We start from the raw sequence: 20,056 nt of genomic DNA, 5'->3' as shown, positions 1-20,056 counted from the left end.
CAGTAATAAAATATGCTGAAATGCCTAGGCCAATTTAAACACACACACACCAAAAAGCAAAGAACAAAAAACTTGCACCTACCACTGAAAAGCCATCCAAGTTAATGTAAGGCAAGCTTCTCTGGTGAGTGGCATCCACAGGTACGGTGCCAAGATTGAAAAAGCCCTCTCACTGGTCACCTTACATCTAACCTCCGATGATGGTGGAGGCCATGAGAGGAGATCTTCAGGCAAAGAATAAGGAGCTCAGGCAGGCTCATGTAGAAGAAGACTGTTCTCAATGAGTCACCAGGCTCAATGCCATTGAAGGTTTTTCAGATAACAAGAAGCACTTTGCATTATGCCCAAAAAATGGACCAGCAGCCAGTGGAGCTATTTAAGTACCTGTGAGATGGCTTTCTTATAGCTGGGTTCTAGGTAATAACCAGGCAGCTGCATTTTGCACTAAAGGAAATTTCCAAAAGGTTTTCAAAGGCAGCCTCATGTTCAGTGCCTTGTAGGAATCCAATTGAGAGGGTATATAATTTGGGGTAAAGTTGGAGTATAGTTAATCCTGCTTCATTGGACTGGAGGTTGAATGAGATGATCCTGGAGGCTCCATTGAGCTCTGTGACCTTTTAGAAACCAAATAACTATGCCACACTTTATATATGGCATCTTGGCGCTGTTTACATGCACTGCAGTTGTGCGGTTCCAATTTTACTGCAGCAGGTGGGTTTTATTGAGTAGTGGAATGCAGTTAAAAGCCAGAAGTACCTTGGGAGACATTAATTGTTCTTGGGTATTTAAACAGAATGTGCAGATTTTAATCTTCCTTTTAAGTTTCACTTTACTCTGCTCTGGGATTTATGTACTACTAAACTTAAACCAAGGAATGCAGATGTGAAACAAGGATAACTTTGCTGTACACTATTTCTTCTAAGAAACTAGCATGGCTGGATAATCCCAAACAAATGGATTGATCTGTTGTGCTGAAGGCAAGCCCAATTTGGAAAAGCACAGGGTTTTGAGGCTGGAGAAGAAATTTTCTTGTGGTTTTGATTTTGGAAACATTTGAATGGCGATGCAGCAAAGAATTTCAGCAACAGAAAATGAAGGGTAAGTCTCATTGCTTGATCTGCTGGACTGTGAATGGAACAAAATGCGGAGAGAATTGTATGAAATTCTCTACAAACAGTTCAATACATAACCCAGAACTTCTATACTCAAACGACTGTTGTAAACACTGCTAGGAGAGAGTTCACAACCATGCAGTTTTGATCATGGATATTCTTGATGTTCCTTACCCTTCCCTCTTTAGGGAAGGTGGGGATATGTGAGTAATGGGATATGGGACATTTTTTGCAGGGTTTCCTATCACGTAAAGGGGGGGGAGAGTGTCCATGCAATACAATTTGTACATAAGTAGGCTCCACTTAAACCTTTGGGTGCATGTGCAGAGATCAGGAGTGGAGATTATAGGTGCTATTTGCCACACATTCACTGAACTGCCATGGACTAGGACTCAGATCCCTTCCCCATCGAGGTGTGACAACATGGAAGATGAGGTGCATTGAATTCAGTAACCATGACAAGACAGCTTCTGAATAATCACCCTGCCAGAGGCTCTGCTAGACTGGAGGAACCCTTGGGGGACAACTTACCTGTATTTCTTCACTCTCATTACCTGATGAGGTAGCCCTGCCTCTAGTCCTCTTGACACATCCTCTCAAATCACCTGCAGTTTGGGAGGTCATTCCTGTGCTACCACATCACATCTAGGGGGAGTAGGAGACTTCCTATCTCTATAGGAATATGTGCCTCAAGAATATGGTGTGGCTCTTTTAAGCCCAAGCAGTTTAGCTCTGAGACAGTGGAGAATGAGACACACACCCTGCTGTAGGGTTACTTAAAACACATAGTGCCAGACTATTGTTGGAGTTACGCATCAAGCTCCCTGCTTATCCGTTTGCCTTGCATCCAGTTTTACTGTGGATTTGGCTTCACAGTTCCTGGTACTGACTTCCCAAGGTCCTGGTTCCAACCATGTTCCACCATTGTGCCCCTGCAAGCACCATCCTGGACAGGAGATAAATACTTGCACAGGACTAGGAATTCCCTGACTTAGCAAACTTCATTCTTCTCACTGTGGTTATTACAGTAATGTAAACCTACCCTCAAAGAGCACACACCATGCAATCCTATGTGTGTCTACAGCACAGTCCTATGTGTGTCATAGGATGGGAAGTAAATCCCATTGTGTTCAATGGGTCTTGCTCTCAGGAAAGTATGTATGGCATTGGAGCCTTAGCCACAGTAATGATATGCCAAACCGTGTAATTATCATCATGATTCTACAAATGGGAGCAGACTGGGAAGATTGGCAGTCGCCATATTCATGCTCTGATTGGCACCCCAAAGGCAATAACGGCAATCAGTGTCTATCCACAACTATACAGTAGTGCTCAGTTACACATGCCATTATTTGGTCTGCATACAGAGGCCCTAATAAAATAAAATACATAGGTGTGTACATAGGTCTGTCCTATGTAGGTGTGTCCTGGTCTACTCTGAGCAGGAACAGAGTCCTACTCATGAGTAAGAGCCCAAGGGTCAGGCACTTGGGAAAATAAAGTAAATAAAACTGAGGAGGATAAAGTGGAAAGTAAGTTTTTCTACTTTGTTTTAAATTAACCCTATATTTAAATTAACCCTATACTTAACCCAAGTTAAACTTAATCTAAGTTAGAACATAACCTAAACAGTTTAGTAAATTGGGACACAGGATTTAGGTGAGAGCAATAAATAATTAAAGAAATACACAAACTCAAATAAAAACTAGCTTGAGGTTAAAAAACAGTTCAGCTTAAGAGAACAGAACTAGGAGGATAAGAACCTAGGAAGGGCCAGTTCCCAACCACTCAGGCAATCTAGCATAGTCTATTTTTTTTAGCATCACCACTTTAAGGAGGTGATAAGAGCCCCATTAGGCTAATCCAAGCAACCCAATCAGGGGCCTGCAGAGTGGATTAAGCCCATCAGCAGCCTTTTGTCTTCCTGAGCTTTTGTAATCTCACCTGGGAAGACTAGCCCCCTTTTCAATCTGCAAGGAGGGAGGGAGGAGGAGCTAGCCAGGGGTAAAAAGCTAGGGCCTGCCATCGCTTGAGTCTCTCTGCAGAAGCACACATGGCCTCTGAGACCCCAAGTGCCTCTGGGAGCTGAGTGCCAGGTAAGGCACCGCAAGTTTAGCATCTGAGCAAGTTCAGCAACAGGGCGAGGAGGCCAGGAACCCAAGCACTGCCCTTCTCTTCCCTTGAGAAGAGGGCTGCTAACCAGTGTAGGGTTTTTAAAAGTACCCCTAAATAAAAACAACAAAAAAAGCTATGCAGTCAGACAGCCAGCAGCAGGGTGGGGGCTATCCAGTGTTCTGCATTGAGTGCCACATGTATGACTATTTGCCTCTGGGGCATAAGTCATGGGTGTGTCCTTGGTGCAAGGAGCTCCAGGGTCTCAGGGAATGCGTCTGCTTAAAGCCTTGGTGGCCGACCTGGAGAAGCACAGGCAGGCAGAGAAGGACCGTGGGGAGACTTCAGGGGGCAATCAGGATTCGTCCCAACCTCAGGCGTGCAGCTCCTCAGCTGCCCGGGTGGGAAGTCTCAGGGCTGGAGGATGTCATCCTGGAGAGGAAGGAAACAATCCCCTAGGGGGGACTCCTTCTCCAGGGGACAGGCCCCTATCTGAACGCACTCAGGATGCTCCTTGGTGGGGGGTCAGGGGCTTCTTGTAGTGGGGGATTCGATTATTAGAAATATAGAGGGGGGGGTTGCGACGGATGTGAGGACCGCATGGTGACTTTCCTGCCTGGTGCGAAGGTTGCGGACATCACTTCTCGTCTAGACAGGCTGGTAGACAGTGCTGGGGAGGAGGTAGTGGTTGTGGTTCATGTTGGCACCAACGACGTGGGCAAGTGTAGCCAGGAGGTCCTGGAGGCCAAATCTAGGCTTTTAGGTAGGAAGCTGAAAGCCAGGACCTCAAGGGTAGTGTTCTCTGAACTGCTACCTGTTCCACCCGCAGGGCTAGCTAGGCAGGCGGAGATCAGGGGTCTTAATGTGTGGATGAGACGGTGGTGTAGGGAGGAGATGTTTAGATTCGTTAGGCACTGGGGAACGTTTTGGGAGAAGCGGGGCCTGTACAAGAGGGACGGGCTTCACTTGAACCAGAATGGAACCAGACTGCTGGCACATAACATTAAAAAGGTGGCAGAGCAGCTTTTAAACTGATCCCTGGGGGTAAAACGACAGGAGCAGAAGGGCATCCAGTTCGGGACTCCTCATCCCTATGGGACAAGGATGGGGAGGTTAGAGAACAACAAGGCAAAGGCAGAGTAGGAGAAGAAATTGGGAATGGTAGCGTGATGGGATGTGATAGACAGTTTGGTACAATGAGAGGATGTGGGGACAAAGGAGTGAATAAGCAGCCCACCCTGGGGCATTCCATGTACAAATGCTTTTATGCAAATGCCTGAAGTCTCTGAGCAAAGATGGGAGAACTGGAACTTCTGGTGACAAGGGAAAACATTGACATAGTGGACTTAATGGAAACCTGGTGGAATGCGGAGAATCAGTGGGATACTTCAATCCCGGGCTATAAACTCTACAGGAGGGACAGGCAGGGGCGTGTTGGAGGTGGGGTGGCCATTTATGTTAAGGAAGGGATAGAATCCAGCAAAGTAGAGACTGAAGGTTGGTCCGACTCCACGGTAGAATCTCCGTGGGTTAAATTACCAGGCCTGTGGAGCGATGTAATACTGGGGGCGTGCTATCATCCTCCAGACCAGAAATCGGATGGGGACCTTGAAATGAGGAAACAGATCAGGGAGCTAACATGGAGGGGCAGGGTTGTAATCATGGGGGACTTCAATTATCCTCATACAGACTGGGTCAATTTGTGTTTCGGTCACAAAAAGGAGACCGGATTCCTTGGCATGCTAAATGACTGTGCCTTAAAGCAGCTAGTCACGGAGCCCACCAGAGGACAGGTGACTCTGGATTTAATATTGTGCGGTACACAGGACCTGGTTAGAGATGTCAATGTTACAGAGCCATTGGGGAACAGTGATCATGCTGCGATCCTTTTCGACATGCACATCAGGGGAAGAATACTAGGCAAATCTCTCACAAAAACCCTTGACTTCTGACGGGCGGACTTCCCTCAAATGAGGAGGCTGGTTAGAAGGAGGTTGAAAGGGAGGGTAAAAAGAGTCCAATCTCTCCAGAGTGCATGGAGGCTGCTTAAAACAACAGTAATAGAGTTCCAGCAGAGGTGTATACCACAAAGAAAGAAGCATTCCACTAAATCCAGGAGGGTGCCTACATGGCTAACAAACCAAGTTAGAGAGGCTGTAAAGGGCAAGGAAGCTTCCTTCCATAAATGGAAGTCTTGCCCTGATGAGGAGAATAAAAAGGAACATAAACTGTGGCAAAAGAAATGTAAGAAGGTCATACGGGAGGCCAAGAGAGACTATGAGGAACGCATGGCCAGCAACATTAAGGGGAATAATAAAAGCTTCTTCAAATATGTTAGAAGCAGGAAACCTGCCAGAGAAGCGGTTGGCCCTCTGGATGGTGAGGGAGGGAAAGGGGAGATAAAAGGAGACTTAGAGATGGCAGAGAAATTAAATGAGTTCTTTGCATCTGTCTTCATGGCAGAAGACCTCAGGCAGATACTACTGCCCGAATAGCCCCTCCTGACCGGGGAATTAAGTCAGATAGAGATTAAAAGAGAAGATGTTTCAGACCTCATTGATAAATTAAAGATTAATAAGTCACCGGGCCCTGATGGCATCCACCCAAGAGTTATTAAGGAATTGAAGAATGAAGTTGCAGATCTCTTGACTAAGATATGCAACTTGTCCCTTAAAACGGCCACAGTGCCAGAAGATTGGAGGATAGCAAATGTCACGCTTATCTTTAAAAAGGGAAAGAGTGGGGACCCGGGAAACTATAGGCCGGTCAGCCTAACATCTATACTGGGTAAGATGGTGGAATGCCTCATCAAAGATAGGATCTCAGAACACATAGACGAACAGGCCTTGCAGAGGGAGAATTAGCATGGCTTCTGTAAGGGTAAGTCTTGCCTCATGAACCTTATAGAAGTCTTTGAAAAGGTCAACAGGCTTGTGGATGCGGGAGAACCCGTGGACATTATCTATCTGGACTTTCAGAAGGTGTTCGACATGGTCCCTCACCAAAGGCTACTGAAAAAACTCCAGGGAATTAGAGGACAGGTCCTCTCGTGGATTGAGAACTGGTTGAAGGCCAGGAAACAGAGAGTGGGTGTCAATGGGCAATTTTCACAATGGAGAGAAGTGAAAAGCGGTGTGCCCCAAGGATCTGTCCTGGGACCGGTGCTTTTCAACCTCTTCATAAATTACCAGGAGACAGGATTGAGCAGTGAGGTGGCAAAGTTTGCAGACGACACCAAACTTTTCCAAGTGGTGACGACCAGAAGTGATTGTGAGGAGCTCCAGAAGGATCTCTCCAGACTGGCAGAATGGGCAGCAAAATGGCAGATGCGTTTCAATGTCAGTAAGTGTAAGGTCATGCACACTGGGGCAAAAAATCAAAACTTCACATATAGGCTGATGGGTTCTGAGCTGTCTGTGACAGATCAGGAGAGAGATCTTGGGGTGGTGGTGGACAGGTTGATGAAAGTGTCGACCCAATGTGCGGCGGCAGTAAAGAAGGCCAATTCTATGCTTGGATCATTAGAAAAGGTATTGAGAACAAAACGGCTAATATTATAATGCCGTTGTACAAATCAATGGTAAGGCCACACCTGGAGTATTGTGTCCAGTTCTGGCCACCACATCTCAAAAAAGACATAGTGGAAATGGAAAAGGTGCAAAAGAGAGCGACTAAGATGATTAAGGGGCTGGGGCACCTTCCTTATGAGGAAAGGCTACGGCGTTTGGGCCTCTTCAGCCTAGAAAAGAGGTGCCTGAGGGGGGACATGATTGAGACATACAAAATTATGCAGGGGATGGACAGAGTGGATAGAGAGATGCTCTTTACACTCTCACATAACACCAGAACCAGGGGACATCCACTAAAATTGAGTGTTGGGAGAGTTAGAACAGACAAAAGAAAATACGAGTATTTCTTTACTCGTATTTCTTTACTCAGTGTGTGGTTGGTCTGTGGAACTCCTTGCCGCAGGATGTGGTGATGGCATCTGGCCTGGACGCCTTTAAAAGGGGATTGGATGAGTTTCTGGAGGAAAAATCCATTACAGGTTACAAGCCATGATGTGTATGCGCAACCTCCTGATTTTAGAAATGGGCTATGTCAGATGCAAAGGACGGCACCAGGATGCAGGTCTCTTGTTATCAGGTGTGCTTCCTGGGGCATTTAGTGGGCTGCTGTGAGATACAGGAAGCTGGACTAGATGGGCCTATGGCCTGATCCAGTGGGGCTGTTCTTATGTTCCTTTGTTCTTAATAAGAACACCTTGATCTGATTCAGAACATCTCCTTCTCCCAAGGAGGTGGCAGCAGCTGCCCAGGGTGCACCGGATGCCACAGCAGCCGATTTTACTGCCGCAGCAGCCCCACACTGGGCAGCTCAGGATTGGGCTGTCAGTCCCACTGATATGAACAGAACTAAATCAGCTTTTGAACACTATGTCTTCAATATGTGGTTCTGATAGCCAGCCATAACTCCTACTTCCTCTCCCTTGGCGTCGTCTCCCCTCATTCCGCCAGCTGATGAGGATAAATCCCCCTTTACGAGACAGGGAAAAAAATGCAATAAAGTAAAAATGGACTCTACTTTGAGGAGACGTGGGAGATAGTTACTGTGAGTTATCTGATCCCTACAATACCAGGGATAAGAAGATGGCTTATCCGAGATTATTCACAAGCCAGTGGAAGCCTGCTCTGCCTTATACCCCTGTGTTTAAATTATAGCAAGACGTACACAGTAGCAACACCATCAATCATACATAGGATCTTTGCTGGCAGAAAGCAAGCTCACTTTTGATTCATCTGCTGCATCAATCTCTAGCAAAGAAGTAATAAACTAATGTCTCTTCAAAGGCTACTCTATGGAATAGGAAAGAGAATGAGCACAGATACATTCAGTCCCCATTCTCTACCAATTTTCCTTCCCTGCTAACTGCAACAAATAGCTAACTGCATTTGCTAGCTATATTCCTCCTTGCTGAAGGCTTTAGGAGCAGAGGCAGTGGAGCTCTATATAGCTATCTTCTGGCTTTTTCAGATTCCACTGCTTGACCTCTCCCGCCACTCTCCTGTTTGTTGCTGCTTTAGTTGACCATCTTTAATTTGAGGTTAATTTGCTCATAAGGCCCGAGGCCTGCTGCAGAAGCCACAGTTTTCACAACGGCTGTCTGTAGTGTGTCATTCCGGCACTTGCCTTTGCAGCTACTTACTCAAAAGGGTCACTGGGATCAGTCCTCTGGAGCTCGGGTGGAATTGGAATTCTTTTGTAGTACATCTCCCAGTCGAACGCTCCACGCATGGCATCCCCCGCTTGCGCCTCATACCCAAAGTGATTGTGGTCAATGACATCGATCATGGGACACACAATGGTTTTGTGGTTTAGCGCAATCTGGTCTGAAAGATGAAAGTAGAAAATACAAAGCGGCAGGTCGAGTCAAGCCATCTATCAAGCAACCACAAAGTGAATCCCACAGGGTGTTTTTGTTCTGTTCTGTTTGTTTGTTTTTAAGTCTGAAGATCGTCTAGGCAATTCCCTATGGCCTGAAAATCATTTTAGTTTTCAAATCTGCATCCGGCTCTATCCAAACAGGGCTTGATGCACTTGGTCAGTGATTAGAAGCAATTATAGTGCCTCAAAGAGAGTCACATCCCAGCGAGGCCTGCAAAAGTCAAGTCATCTATATCTCTGTCACTTTGCTGCTCTAAGCTGTCCCCAATCTGTCACCCAAAGAGCTGGGCAGTGAGAGAAGAACAAAAAAAGTAAAAATGCCACATATTTCAGCTTCATGTGTGTACAGCAGAGACATGCTGAGAAAATGCTGCCCATTTTTGTTCTTTAAAAAATGAACATCGGATATTGCTAGAACTCAGCTTCTGCTGTGCAGGCAGTGAAAGGAAAAGACTCCACTTCTTTCTTTTAAAGGGACCCACCAATTGAATTTGGACTTTGTTTAGGCTCCATTTTGATCCCTGCACTCTGCACCTTTGGATGTATCCAAGAGGCTTTTGTGTATACATGAAAAATATAGCATGTGAATGGGCCTAATGCTTGTTTGGAAACACAGTTACACTTGTCCAGGAGCCAGGACTGGATGAGTTGCATTGTGATCCTATGCTTCTTTACACTGGTAAACTCAGAAGTGCATTCAGTCTATATAGCCACCTGATGGCCTCTGGGTCTCTTTGGACTTATGCCAGTTTCTATAGCTGGCATAAGTCTGATGAATGAAAAGGGGAGGTAGGATCCTGGCGCAAGCTGGTGCCACCAGGATCCACCTCCTTTCTCTCCACCCCTTCCCTCTCCCCCAGTCCTGTCCCTACTTGCCCCCGCTGCCAACTCACTGAGAGTGTTGGAGCTCCAAGGGTCACTGATGCGCATGCTGCTCCTCTGTCGATTTGCAACAGTAGCCTGGACATGCATAACAACAGCCTAGCTTTTGCACTGCCACAAAAGGCATTGCACAGCCAGAATGCACATTCTGGTAGCCCAGACAGGATAGGATTGTTAGCCCTAGGTAAATATGCAAAGGATTGCAGCGTTAGCTGTAGAACCAAGTTTGCCCTGTGCAACATATGAAGCAGTGTCTTATTTCTGAAATAAGTCCTTAATACAAGCAACAGTCTGTGAAAAGGAGTTCCAAATGCAAATGATTTGCATTCTGTCCCTTGAAATGATATCCAAACATTCATCTATCTATCTATTACAATAGATTTTGGGTGTTTTGATTTTTTCAAAGATAAGAAACAGAAGCCTATTTTTAAACCATTCTTTAATACAGCTGCAATATCACCCCTAATTAAGGACTTTGAAATTGGAAACCCCCAATGGTGTGATTGGAATAAAGTATACATTTCTTTCTTTCTTTCTTTCTTTCTTTCTTTCTTTCTTTCTTTCTTTCTTTCTTTCTTTCTTTCTTTCTTTCTTTCTTTCTTTCTTTCTTTCTTTCTTTCTTTCTTTCTTTCTTTCTTTCTTTCTTTCAGCTACAGGTTAGTTTTATAGCTGCAGAACTTGTTGGGTAGGAATCCTTTTGTGTTCCCTTTGTGCATTTTCTTTTTAGGTTTTAGGAAAACAGAATTTGGTAGAATATAGAGGGAAAGAACTAGATCTGCAGTTGCATGGAAACATGGATCTGGAACTGAAGGGATGGACTGCTGGCTGTGCAAGTGAAGAATCCCACCCTATATAATTAATTACTGGGATTCCCACTGAGGCCTTCTTTGTTTCTGTATTTAGCTATGATGGTGAACATAATGCGAGAATTTCCTCCTCAACCAGAGTGCTAGAAAGCTGAGTTTTAAGTACAGTGATGGTCAAGATGTTGCTACATTTTACTGAATTTTTGAGCATTTTTCATGCTATGCATTCCTCAAATGGGCAGATTTTGGCTGCAATCCTATACACACTTTCCTGAGAGTAAGATCCATTGAAGAGTAAGATCCATTGAAGAACATGGGACTTCTGAGTAGACATGCATTGTGCTCCTTGAGTGCTCCAGCTCATACAACATTGCTTTGGTGTAATCACAATTTATTCTTAGTGTAAGAATCTTGAAGAACATGGATGCACCTGGTAAAGAACTAACTTTCTGGAAATACTCATGGCAAGAAGAAAGTTTTAAGCAGATGACTCCAGCTGAATGGCAATAGAGAAAAGGAAGTGATATAAGCATATAAAGGTGAGAGTAAAGGGGTTGGAAGAGGCATTGGGTATATGGGATACAGGGAGGCAGGAAGGTAAATGAAGGGAACTATGTACATGTAGCCAGACTAAGAATGAAAGAGTGATTGAATGAATAGAGGTGCTGACAAAAGGCATGTATAAAAGTCAAGAAGGTAAGTGAGCCAATTATTTTGGAGAGTTGCACAAAAATGTTCGTTGCTGAATTTTGCATTGCTGAGCAATAAACAAATTTCATGTGCTCTTGTTTGCTTGTTGAACACCTTCACATTCTTTCCTTCTGTTTTCTCACTGATAAACTGCATTATATAAATGCTCAAAGATGAACTAGGAATATGTAGCATGGTTCCCTCCCCCACCTTTTGGCCTAAAATTGTGCTATGGATCTTGCGCTTGCTTAGTTAGTGCTGCTGGTGTATGTATTCTTTCTACCTTCCTCAGTTCTTACACTATGGTTCTCAATTTCACTACTAACAGTGCTAAAGAAAACTGCTAAAGAAAACCTTAACTTGACATGCACTTTAAAACTGTAATGTGTGAAGCCGGGTTACAGATATTTGGTTTATGAAACCATCTGTTCAATTTCGTATAGAGACCATAAGTAAAAGGAGACACCATTATTTCTCACTTAGAACTTCATAATAAACAAAACCAACCCTCTGCTGTTTCTAGCTGGAAGCCAGCAAAGTAGTCAATACTGAACTGCTTTTTGTGAGTTTGCTGTTGGGAATGCAATGGCTGTTGGTGTTGACTCCAAGGTCTTGAATGTATTTTCAGCACAAACCAATTCAGTGAAAGGTGCAGGAACAAAAAAGAAACAGTCCCTGCATAGGAACAATTACACCATGCTGCTAACTTTCCCAGCACTTAGCAGTTTGCAATTAAAAAACATCAAACCAAAACATTACAGCAGCTTTAAGAACTATCCAGTTGTGTAGGCGATCTTCCTGATTCATTCATAGTGAGTTTTTAAATTGTTGTCATTTGTCCTGAGCCCCAGAGGCAGAGGAGGCAAATAACTGAAATTAAATTAAATTGGGGAATATTTATATTTTCCAACTTCCACTTAAATATATCAACAAATTATTCCAAAAATGACAGTATAGGCCCAAATCTTTTAGATTACTACCTCCCACATGCTGGTTCAAGATCCAGTAGTGCGTCACTCAAGCTACCAGCATTGAAAGTTGTCCAATTACCAGCTCAGTTCTAAACAGTCATTTTTATGTTCTACTGATCCACTTCCTAGTAATCATGTACTATAGTCCAAGGGACAGCCTTGGTGGGAGGGAAGCAAAACAACTTACTGGTTTGTTTTCCCATTCTTCTAGAGACCAATGCTCCAGAACCATTGGTCTGGATGTTTCCCTCCCAGCAAGGAGGGATGTCCAAGTTAAAGTCTTTTTTTTTCCTTGTCTGCCTCCACCAACCAGCCCATGATTATTCAACATGGGAGTACTAATTAGAATGGGCATGGCATTTAGATATAGGGTTAAAAAAATTCAGGACCAAGGTACTTAAACAGCCAAATTAGATTTTTACTGAAAATTAAAAAAAAAAAAAAATCAAAGGACAGGTATTCTCAAGCATCTTTTACACCAATGCATAAAAGCACTTGGGAAATTAAAATAATCAGGAAAAACACTTTCAACTAAACCTATCTAGACTGATTTCTTCTTTCTTTCAGCCAAATTCTAAAACAAAACAATCCCAGTCCTTATGTGTTCCATTCAGTAGTGCCTGGATTCAGCAGCCTTCTCATCACTCTTAGTCTTGACTTCCATCATTTCTCTGTGGCCTTCCTTTCCACTCTGGTTCCTAAAGTCTGGCTGTCACTTCAAGTTTTTGACAATCAGAAGGGCAGGAACTTAAGTTTTGGTTGTCTCAGGGCTGTAAGCTGCAAGACTTATGTTTTCATTTTCTGGAAATGGGATGATCTTTCTGAAACTGCAAATGTCCAACCTCAATACTTAGTAAAAGTCAACTATTTTACACTACCAAACATAACATGGCAGCTACATTCTATTTTTTCACACTACACTTAGCAAGTACAGCCTAGGACAGTGGTTCCCAAACTAGTGGGTCGCAACCCACCAGCCAGGGAAGCACTTAGATCTGGCCCCTTAAGGGGTGGGGGGCAGAGGGATTGCAGCAACACAATCCCCAAGACTGTGCTGCTGCTAGGGAATGAGGAGGGTTTCTGGCTTATTGCAAGCAGCAGTGTGGTTTGGGGGGTCCACGGAGCCTGCAGACACCTCTACAGGATTCCCCAAACCTGAAAAATAAAGAAAATCATGATCAGAAGTCATTTCCCGTTTCCAATTGCTAAATCGGAAGTGACTTCTGATCACGATTTTCTGATTTTATTTTCCAGCCTTGGTTTCCTGGTTTTCCAGCCTTTTATTTTCCTGTAGCTGGTTTCAGATATGCCAGAAATAACCCTTCCCTTTCCCCAGCACCAGTGTGATCCTGGGGATCGCGTTGCTGCAATTCCCCTGCTCCCGCAAGTACTTAGGTGGTTCCCTCCTCCTAAGGAGGACTTTGGGAACCACTGGCCTAGGAAGTTTCACTTCCAAGTCAAAGGTCTAAATGTACTGGTGAGTCATAAACAAAGAAATAATTCTGTTGTGGGTTCCCTTATATATAATATTTGAAAGTCACGTATTTTTTTTAAACCTGTAGAAAAACAGTTTCTTTTTGATGGCCACAACGTTTTTGATTTTGGAAATATGTTCTATAGAAAAACCATCTAATCCAAGGCTATTAACAGAAAGAGAGAACTACCTTTTCAATACTAAATAGATTCATGAGTGTGTGCGTCCTGTTTCATTAGAAATTATTCTGTTTCTAATGTTTCATATTTTAATGTCACTCACTTAGTAAAGGAGGCAGCCAGTTCACATTGACTTCACAGTGGGAGTCCAGGAAGGTCAGCACTTCTCCTTTCGCTATGGATGCTCCAAGTAGTCTGGTGCGAATGAGACCTTCTCGTTTCTTGGTGCGCACGATCCTGACTTTGATAAAACGGGCCATATATTCCTCCAACTTCTCTTTCAAGTGATCTGCAAAAATATGTAGAAGAGTATGGAAACATGAGTGAGTTGTGAGGGGCTCACCTGAAAACATACCAATCTTCACATCACACATATGCCACAAGAGCATGATTCAATGGCCTTTTTCATCTATTTTCATTCCAAGTTTCTCATTATCTGCAAAGCCATTTGGTGATGCTTCATAAATTGCAAATGTTCTTTGTTTAAACACACAGAGGAAGCCACTGACATTTTAGACCTTTTCACGGCACATTCGCTGCTGGCAAGCTTCCATCCACCATACAATCACAGCCAAAATGACTGCAGGATGCTCATCAACCCTCCAGTGCCTGCTGCCCAGGGCCAGACGAACATCCTGGCATATGGTTTTGTAAATGATGCCCTTTCCAAGTGGGCTTCCCGCTCCTATTAATTATGAAAAAAGATGCATGGAAAATAATGCGTGTGTTTTTTAAAACTGAACTCTGAAGTCAGCATAACTGATGGGCTTCAATGAGTAGGAGCAGGAGGGAATCAACTTTTGAGCAACTTCAGCAATTGGACAGCAGCTTGCAGCAAGTGAACAGTTGCTAAGGCTTTGCCAATAAAAGCAAGCTGCAGTTCTTCTTGCCCAGTCCTGAGTTTGCATCAGTAGAGAGCACCTTGGAGAGCATTTCTTTTTTCTTTTGGCCTTCTAGTTCAACGTAGATGGAATTTTATCCCTGCCTGCAGTTCTGCCTTTCCTAAGACAACTTTATTGAGTACATCTATAACAAGAAAAACATTGCAAGGCCTTTGATTAAGCCCTTCAGCCCACCAAATTCATTCTCCTTCAAAATTGTTCTAAAACCAACCCTTGTGTGTCCCCAAACACTAAACGTTTGCTCAAATGAAAAGCTCTGACATGCCCAACATATGATGCTGAGCTCTAAACTTTCATGAAATGCCAAAGAAAGGAAATTCCACCACTGGTGAACAACAGGATCAAGCCAAGATCTCCTGGCCCCCAAGCTGATGCATCAAATGCTATCCCTCTTTCTGTTGGTGTTCCAGCTGCCACCTCTGCTGTTCCTCTTCCTTCTAGTCCATTCTCCCTCTTTCTTTTTGAATCCAAGGTGTGGAAAAAGTAGAAGACAAAGAAACAGGCAACTGCTCCCTTACCAACACCCTTACCAACCAGTGTGCTTACCACCGGGCATCAAGCTTTAGGGGGCAACAAAATGAGCTTGATACTAGTGACCAAAATTGTGCAAATCTTGGTATGTATGAATAATACCATCATGTTATATATCATTGGAAAGGTAATTTAATGCAGATTGCAATGAAACAAACTGCACTAGAATATCTGTTTTCTATCAAACGTTATGGCCAATTAACCAGAAAATGAAAACACAATTGCCTTATGGAACAAAAAGTGGATTTGCTTAACTCCAAACTGACCTATGAGACTGATTGTTCTGAGTGCCAATGAGATGTTATTATGATACAGCATGGAACCAATAACTTTTTATTTATTTACTTAATTAAATTTGATTTTGTCATGCGGGGGGGGGGGGCTACAAAATCTTCTTTGGCGCCATGTAGCAGATAGATGCCTTAACTATGCCACTGACTGGGGGGAGGCAGCAGAGCAAGTGGGTGGTGAACTGCTGGGGGGGAGGAGGTGGGTCCTCCCAATTTTCACTTTTTAAAAAGCTTGGGTGTGATGTCACCTCCAGTTGTGACATCACTTCTGGGGCAACATTTTGAGCTTGGCACCGGGCTACAAGATCATTAGCTATGCCACTGGGAGGAAGCAAACCAGGGAAGGGAGCGGGGTGGGAGGAGGGTGGGACCCTGAGGTCCATGTCAGACCATGGGGCCCGATATGGAACTGTTTGCTTCTGCGGCAGCTCCAGAGTTACCGCAGAATTGAGTAGCCCCATAGTGGGGCTTACTTTCCTTACCCGGAGGAAGGGGACAAACATCCCCTTCCCCCAAGGAGCTGCCAGCAGCTGCCCAGTTGTGCTCAGGATGCCACAGCAGTCATATTCACTTCGTGGCAGCCCCACACTCCGGGCAGCTCAGGATTGCCCGTCAGTCTCATGGATAAGTTGGTCCTGGTGGGCAGTCATAGAAAACATCTCTCTATGTGCCCTTGTTGTTCAGCCATGGTAAAGAAATTGCATATTTAACAGGGTACTATTGGTTTCTTGGAAATCACAATGGGAATAGGGAAAAAGACAGTATGCATGTAGACATTAAGCCAAGACTGACCTGCTGGATGTCAATCCTGGCATGGATTTCAACCCAGCACTAGGGACATTTATGCGTGACAGGCCAAAATGCTTTTTGGACTGCCACATTCATAATATAACTGTAAAATCATGAGCCATTTGGACACAGTATAAGACGTCATTTTGATTAGACTGCTGCAAGCCACTCTGAACCCATAGCATAGGGTGACCTATAAATAAATATAAATGAATTAAACCCACTCTTGCTAGATTGTAAAACTGAGTTATCTTCCACAGTCTTCCCGTTAATGCCATTTCTTCTTGACACCAATAATATGAAAGAAGATCAAATGTGCTCCTAATGGCAGACTAAATAAGACCAAAAGAAGAGCCCTGCTGGATCAGGCCAAAAGCCAATCCAGTCTCCTGTATCTCACAGTGGCCCACCAGATGCCTCAGGAAGCACATAAGGCAACAAGAGACTTGCATCCTGGTGCCCTCCCTTGCATCTGGCATTTTGAAGTAGCCCACTTCTAAAACCAGGAGGTTGCACATACCCAAAACGGGATGTAACCTAAGATGGACTTTTCCTCCAGAAATTTGTCCAATCCCCTTTTAAAGGCATCCAGGACAGATGCCATCACAACATCCTGTGGCAAGGAGTTCCACAGACTCATTACGTGCTGGATAAAGAAATATTTTATTTTGTTTGTCCTAACTCTTCCAACACTCAGTTTTAGTGGATGTCCCTTGGTTCTGGTGTTGTGTGAGAGGGAAAAGAACATCCCCCTATTCACTTTATCCATCCCCTGCATAATTTTGTATGTCTCAATCATGTCCTCCCTCAGGTACCCTTTTTCCTAGACTGAAGAACCCCAAACGCTATAGCCTTTCCTCATAATGGAGGGATCCCAGCCCAGTAAGCATTTTGGTTGCTCTCTTCTGCACCTTTTCCATTTCTACTATAACCTTTTTGAGATGTGGCGACCAGAACTGGATGCAATACTCCAGGTGTGGCCTTACCATTGATTTGTACAATGACATTAGAATATGAGTTGTTTTATTCTCAGTACCTTTTCTAAAGATCCTAAGCATGGAATTAGCCTTCTTCACTGCTGCTGCACATTGGGTCGACACTTCCATTGAGTTGTACAACAGCACCAGAAGATCTCTCTCCTGATCTGTCACAGACAGTTCAGAACCTATTAGCCTACATGAGATGTTTTGTTTTTTTGCCCCAATGTGCATGACTTTACACTTACTGACATTGAAATGCATCTGCCATTTTGTTGCCTATTCTGCCAATTTGGAGAGATCCTTCTGGAGTTCTTCACAAACCCTTCTGATCCTTACCATTTGGTAACGTTTAGTGCCATCCGCAAACTTGGCTACCTCGCTGCTTAACCCTGTCTCCAGATTTATGAACAGGTTGAAAAGCACTGGTCCCAGGACAGATCCCTGAGGCACACCACTTTTCACCTCTCTCCACTGTTAAAATGACCCACTGACACCCACTCTCTGTTTCCTGGTCCTCAACCAGTTCCTAATCAACGAGAGAAGCTGCTCTCTAATTCCCTGACTGTGAAGTTTTCTCAAATGAGGGAGAAAAATTTCGTCTATGCATTTTAAGATTTTATCTTTGATGAGGCATTCCACCATCTTACCTGGTACAGATGTTAGGTTGACCAACCTATAGTTTCCTGGTCCCCTCTCCTTCCATTTTTAAAGATCAGCGTGACATTTGCTATCTCCAGTCCTCTGGCACTGTGGCTGTTTTAAGGGACAAGTTGCATATTTTAGTCAAGAGATCAGCAACCCTTGACTAAAATATGCAACTTGTCCCTTAAATGCCAAGTGAAACATACATTTTATATCACTTTAATGGTCAAAGCTTCCCCAATATGGCCCTTAGAATTGAAATTTGGTGCGGTGAGGAAAAAAATCTTTGAGATTACAAAGTACCCCACCACCACATTCACCACTCTCTTGATTACAGCTGCAAGGTTCCCTAGGAAGATAAACCACTTTACCCATTAACTGGTTAAGCCATTTATGTGTCAAATTAGTCATGATTAATCATGTCATTCAGCACTGCATGTTTGCTACTTTGTTTCTTAATTAGAAGCTGTGAGAAGGGAACAATCAGCAACAAGACTATGGGGGAGGGGGGGAACAAAGCTTTACCCTTTTCTCTTTGTTGCGGTCCCAAACCAGATCAGGGACTCTGGAACTTGCTTGGTAGCTTCCCTCCTAAGTGTCCGTTGTAGGCTCAATCTTGATGGCCCTACTGCAGCTGAAGAGGGACTTCAGCTCAGTGGTCCAGCCCATGTGTGGCATGCAGAAGGTTCCAGTTCAGTCTCTGGTATCTCCACAAACTGCAGGGAAAGATGCCTGTCTGATACCCTTGAGAGCCAGTACTCAACAGAGCGCTAGATAGTGCAATGGTTTTATTCAGTGTAAAGCAGCTTTCTAAGTATGTCAGCTACTGTCTTAATAAACAAAAGTCAAACACACAGTACCAAATGACAAAAGTAGCATCTCATTTAGTTTGGCCCTCAGGGTGTCCTATTAACTGCCTTGGAGGACAGTGCCCCTAGCCAGCACCACAGGGCAATACTCCCAAAGTTGGCAAAGCTTAATGTTCCAATCAGCCCCTTATCTTCCAGTGTCAAGGGGGAAAAATGTGACATCTGAACAAATTTTCTGGAGAAATTATTTTGTGAAGTGGAAAAGAGAAAGCCAGGTGAAATGAAATGGCTATTAAATCTTCAGGAGACAACACATCCAGCCTGTTCATTATCAATGGATTCCATACTGGAAAGCTTGCCATGACAATAAAATATTCAGCTAGGATGGTTTCATTTATATGCCGGGATATTGCATAAATTTCACTTCTAGGGACAGGCAGGAGAGTGGGGAAAAATCAAACATTATTTAATTTTTATGCACAAAAAAATGGTGCACCTCAAATGCAAAAAAAAAAATTCAATGCCCGTCTGTAAAAATGGTGGGAAGGATCCTAATTTGTAATTCCAAAAAGAAAATATCATCTCATTCTTTTCTTCAGACGGTTGATTAAATGAGGCAATAAATCAAGCAGCTGATACCTGCCAGGCATCTGCCAGGGTCTGAGCTGGCATAGAAACAGACAAATCAGGAGTTATGCAGGGGCAGGCATTTTATAGGTTGTCAGTGGTATGGCAGACAATGACAGAGGGCAGCATTATGGCCTCTCTACTGACAGTCTATAAACAAATTCTCCATTGTGATTTTTTTGGGTGGCCCCTCTTTATCTTCATTTAAAGCAGGCAGGAGTTTATAGAGAGCAAAGCAGAGAGGCAGTTGCTCCCCCCCCCCCATTCCTAGTAATTAAGTATGTCCAAGAATGCACAAATGCTGTGTTCAGATGCACTTAAATCAAGGCTGCTCTCAACCTTTGTTGCTCATTTGCCAACTTTCCTCTCTCCCCAGACAGAGGTCCTGTGCCCCTGACAACTGCAGAACCAGAGGAAATCCAACCAGTACAGCATGCTGAGAGCTGCACACGTTAAATTTCTGCCTGTCACACAACAAAAGCATGGAGAGGAAAAGTGGTGGCTGCTCTATTTGACGTTTCATTCTCTATTTCAATGTCTCTCTTAAATAGCTGGTGTAACGGATGGGCTGGCCCTGCCATCAAGCTAATTAAAGAGGGGTATTGCTCAGTGGAAGAACATCAACTCTGTATGCAGAAAGTTCCAGATGCAATCTCTAGAAAAAACAGAGAAAAAATTCCTGCCTGAACTCTCGGGAGCAACTGCCAGTCTGTGTCAACAATATTCAGTTAGATCAGGGGTACCCAAACCCCAACTCTGGGGCCCCTTGCAGCTCACGAGGACTCCTAATCTGGCCCTCAGGGAGCCCCCAGTCA

General features: G+C 44.0%; 1 protein-coding gene across 1 annotated transcript in view; it reads right to left on the bottom strand.

Annotated features, from left to right (window-relative positions):
* The window catches only part of GALNTL6 (polypeptide N-acetylgalactosaminyltransferase like 6), a 629,228-nt gene that overhangs the window by 96,743 nt on the left and 512,429 nt on the right, over positions 1-20,056 (bottom strand). The window contains exons 5-6 of the mRNA XM_066631983.1: positions 13,775-13,960; positions 8,431-8,614 (exon numbers count right to left, since the gene is read on the bottom strand). Of these exons, the coding sequence (XP_066488080.1) occupies positions 8,431-8,614; positions 13,775-13,960 (370 nt within the window). The remainder of the gene's footprint in view (positions 1-8,430; positions 8,615-13,774; positions 13,961-20,056) is intronic.

The sequence above is a fragment of the Tiliqua scincoides genome, chromosome 6 (genome assembly GCF_035046505.1).
Source record: "Tiliqua scincoides isolate rTilSci1 chromosome 6, rTilSci1.hap2, whole genome shotgun sequence".
Taxonomy (NCBI): domain Eukaryota; kingdom Metazoa; phylum Chordata; class Lepidosauria; order Squamata; family Scincidae; genus Tiliqua; species Tiliqua scincoides.
The sequence above is the reverse complement of the archived record's forward strand: the minus strand, read 5'-3'. Positions and strand labels throughout refer to the sequence as shown.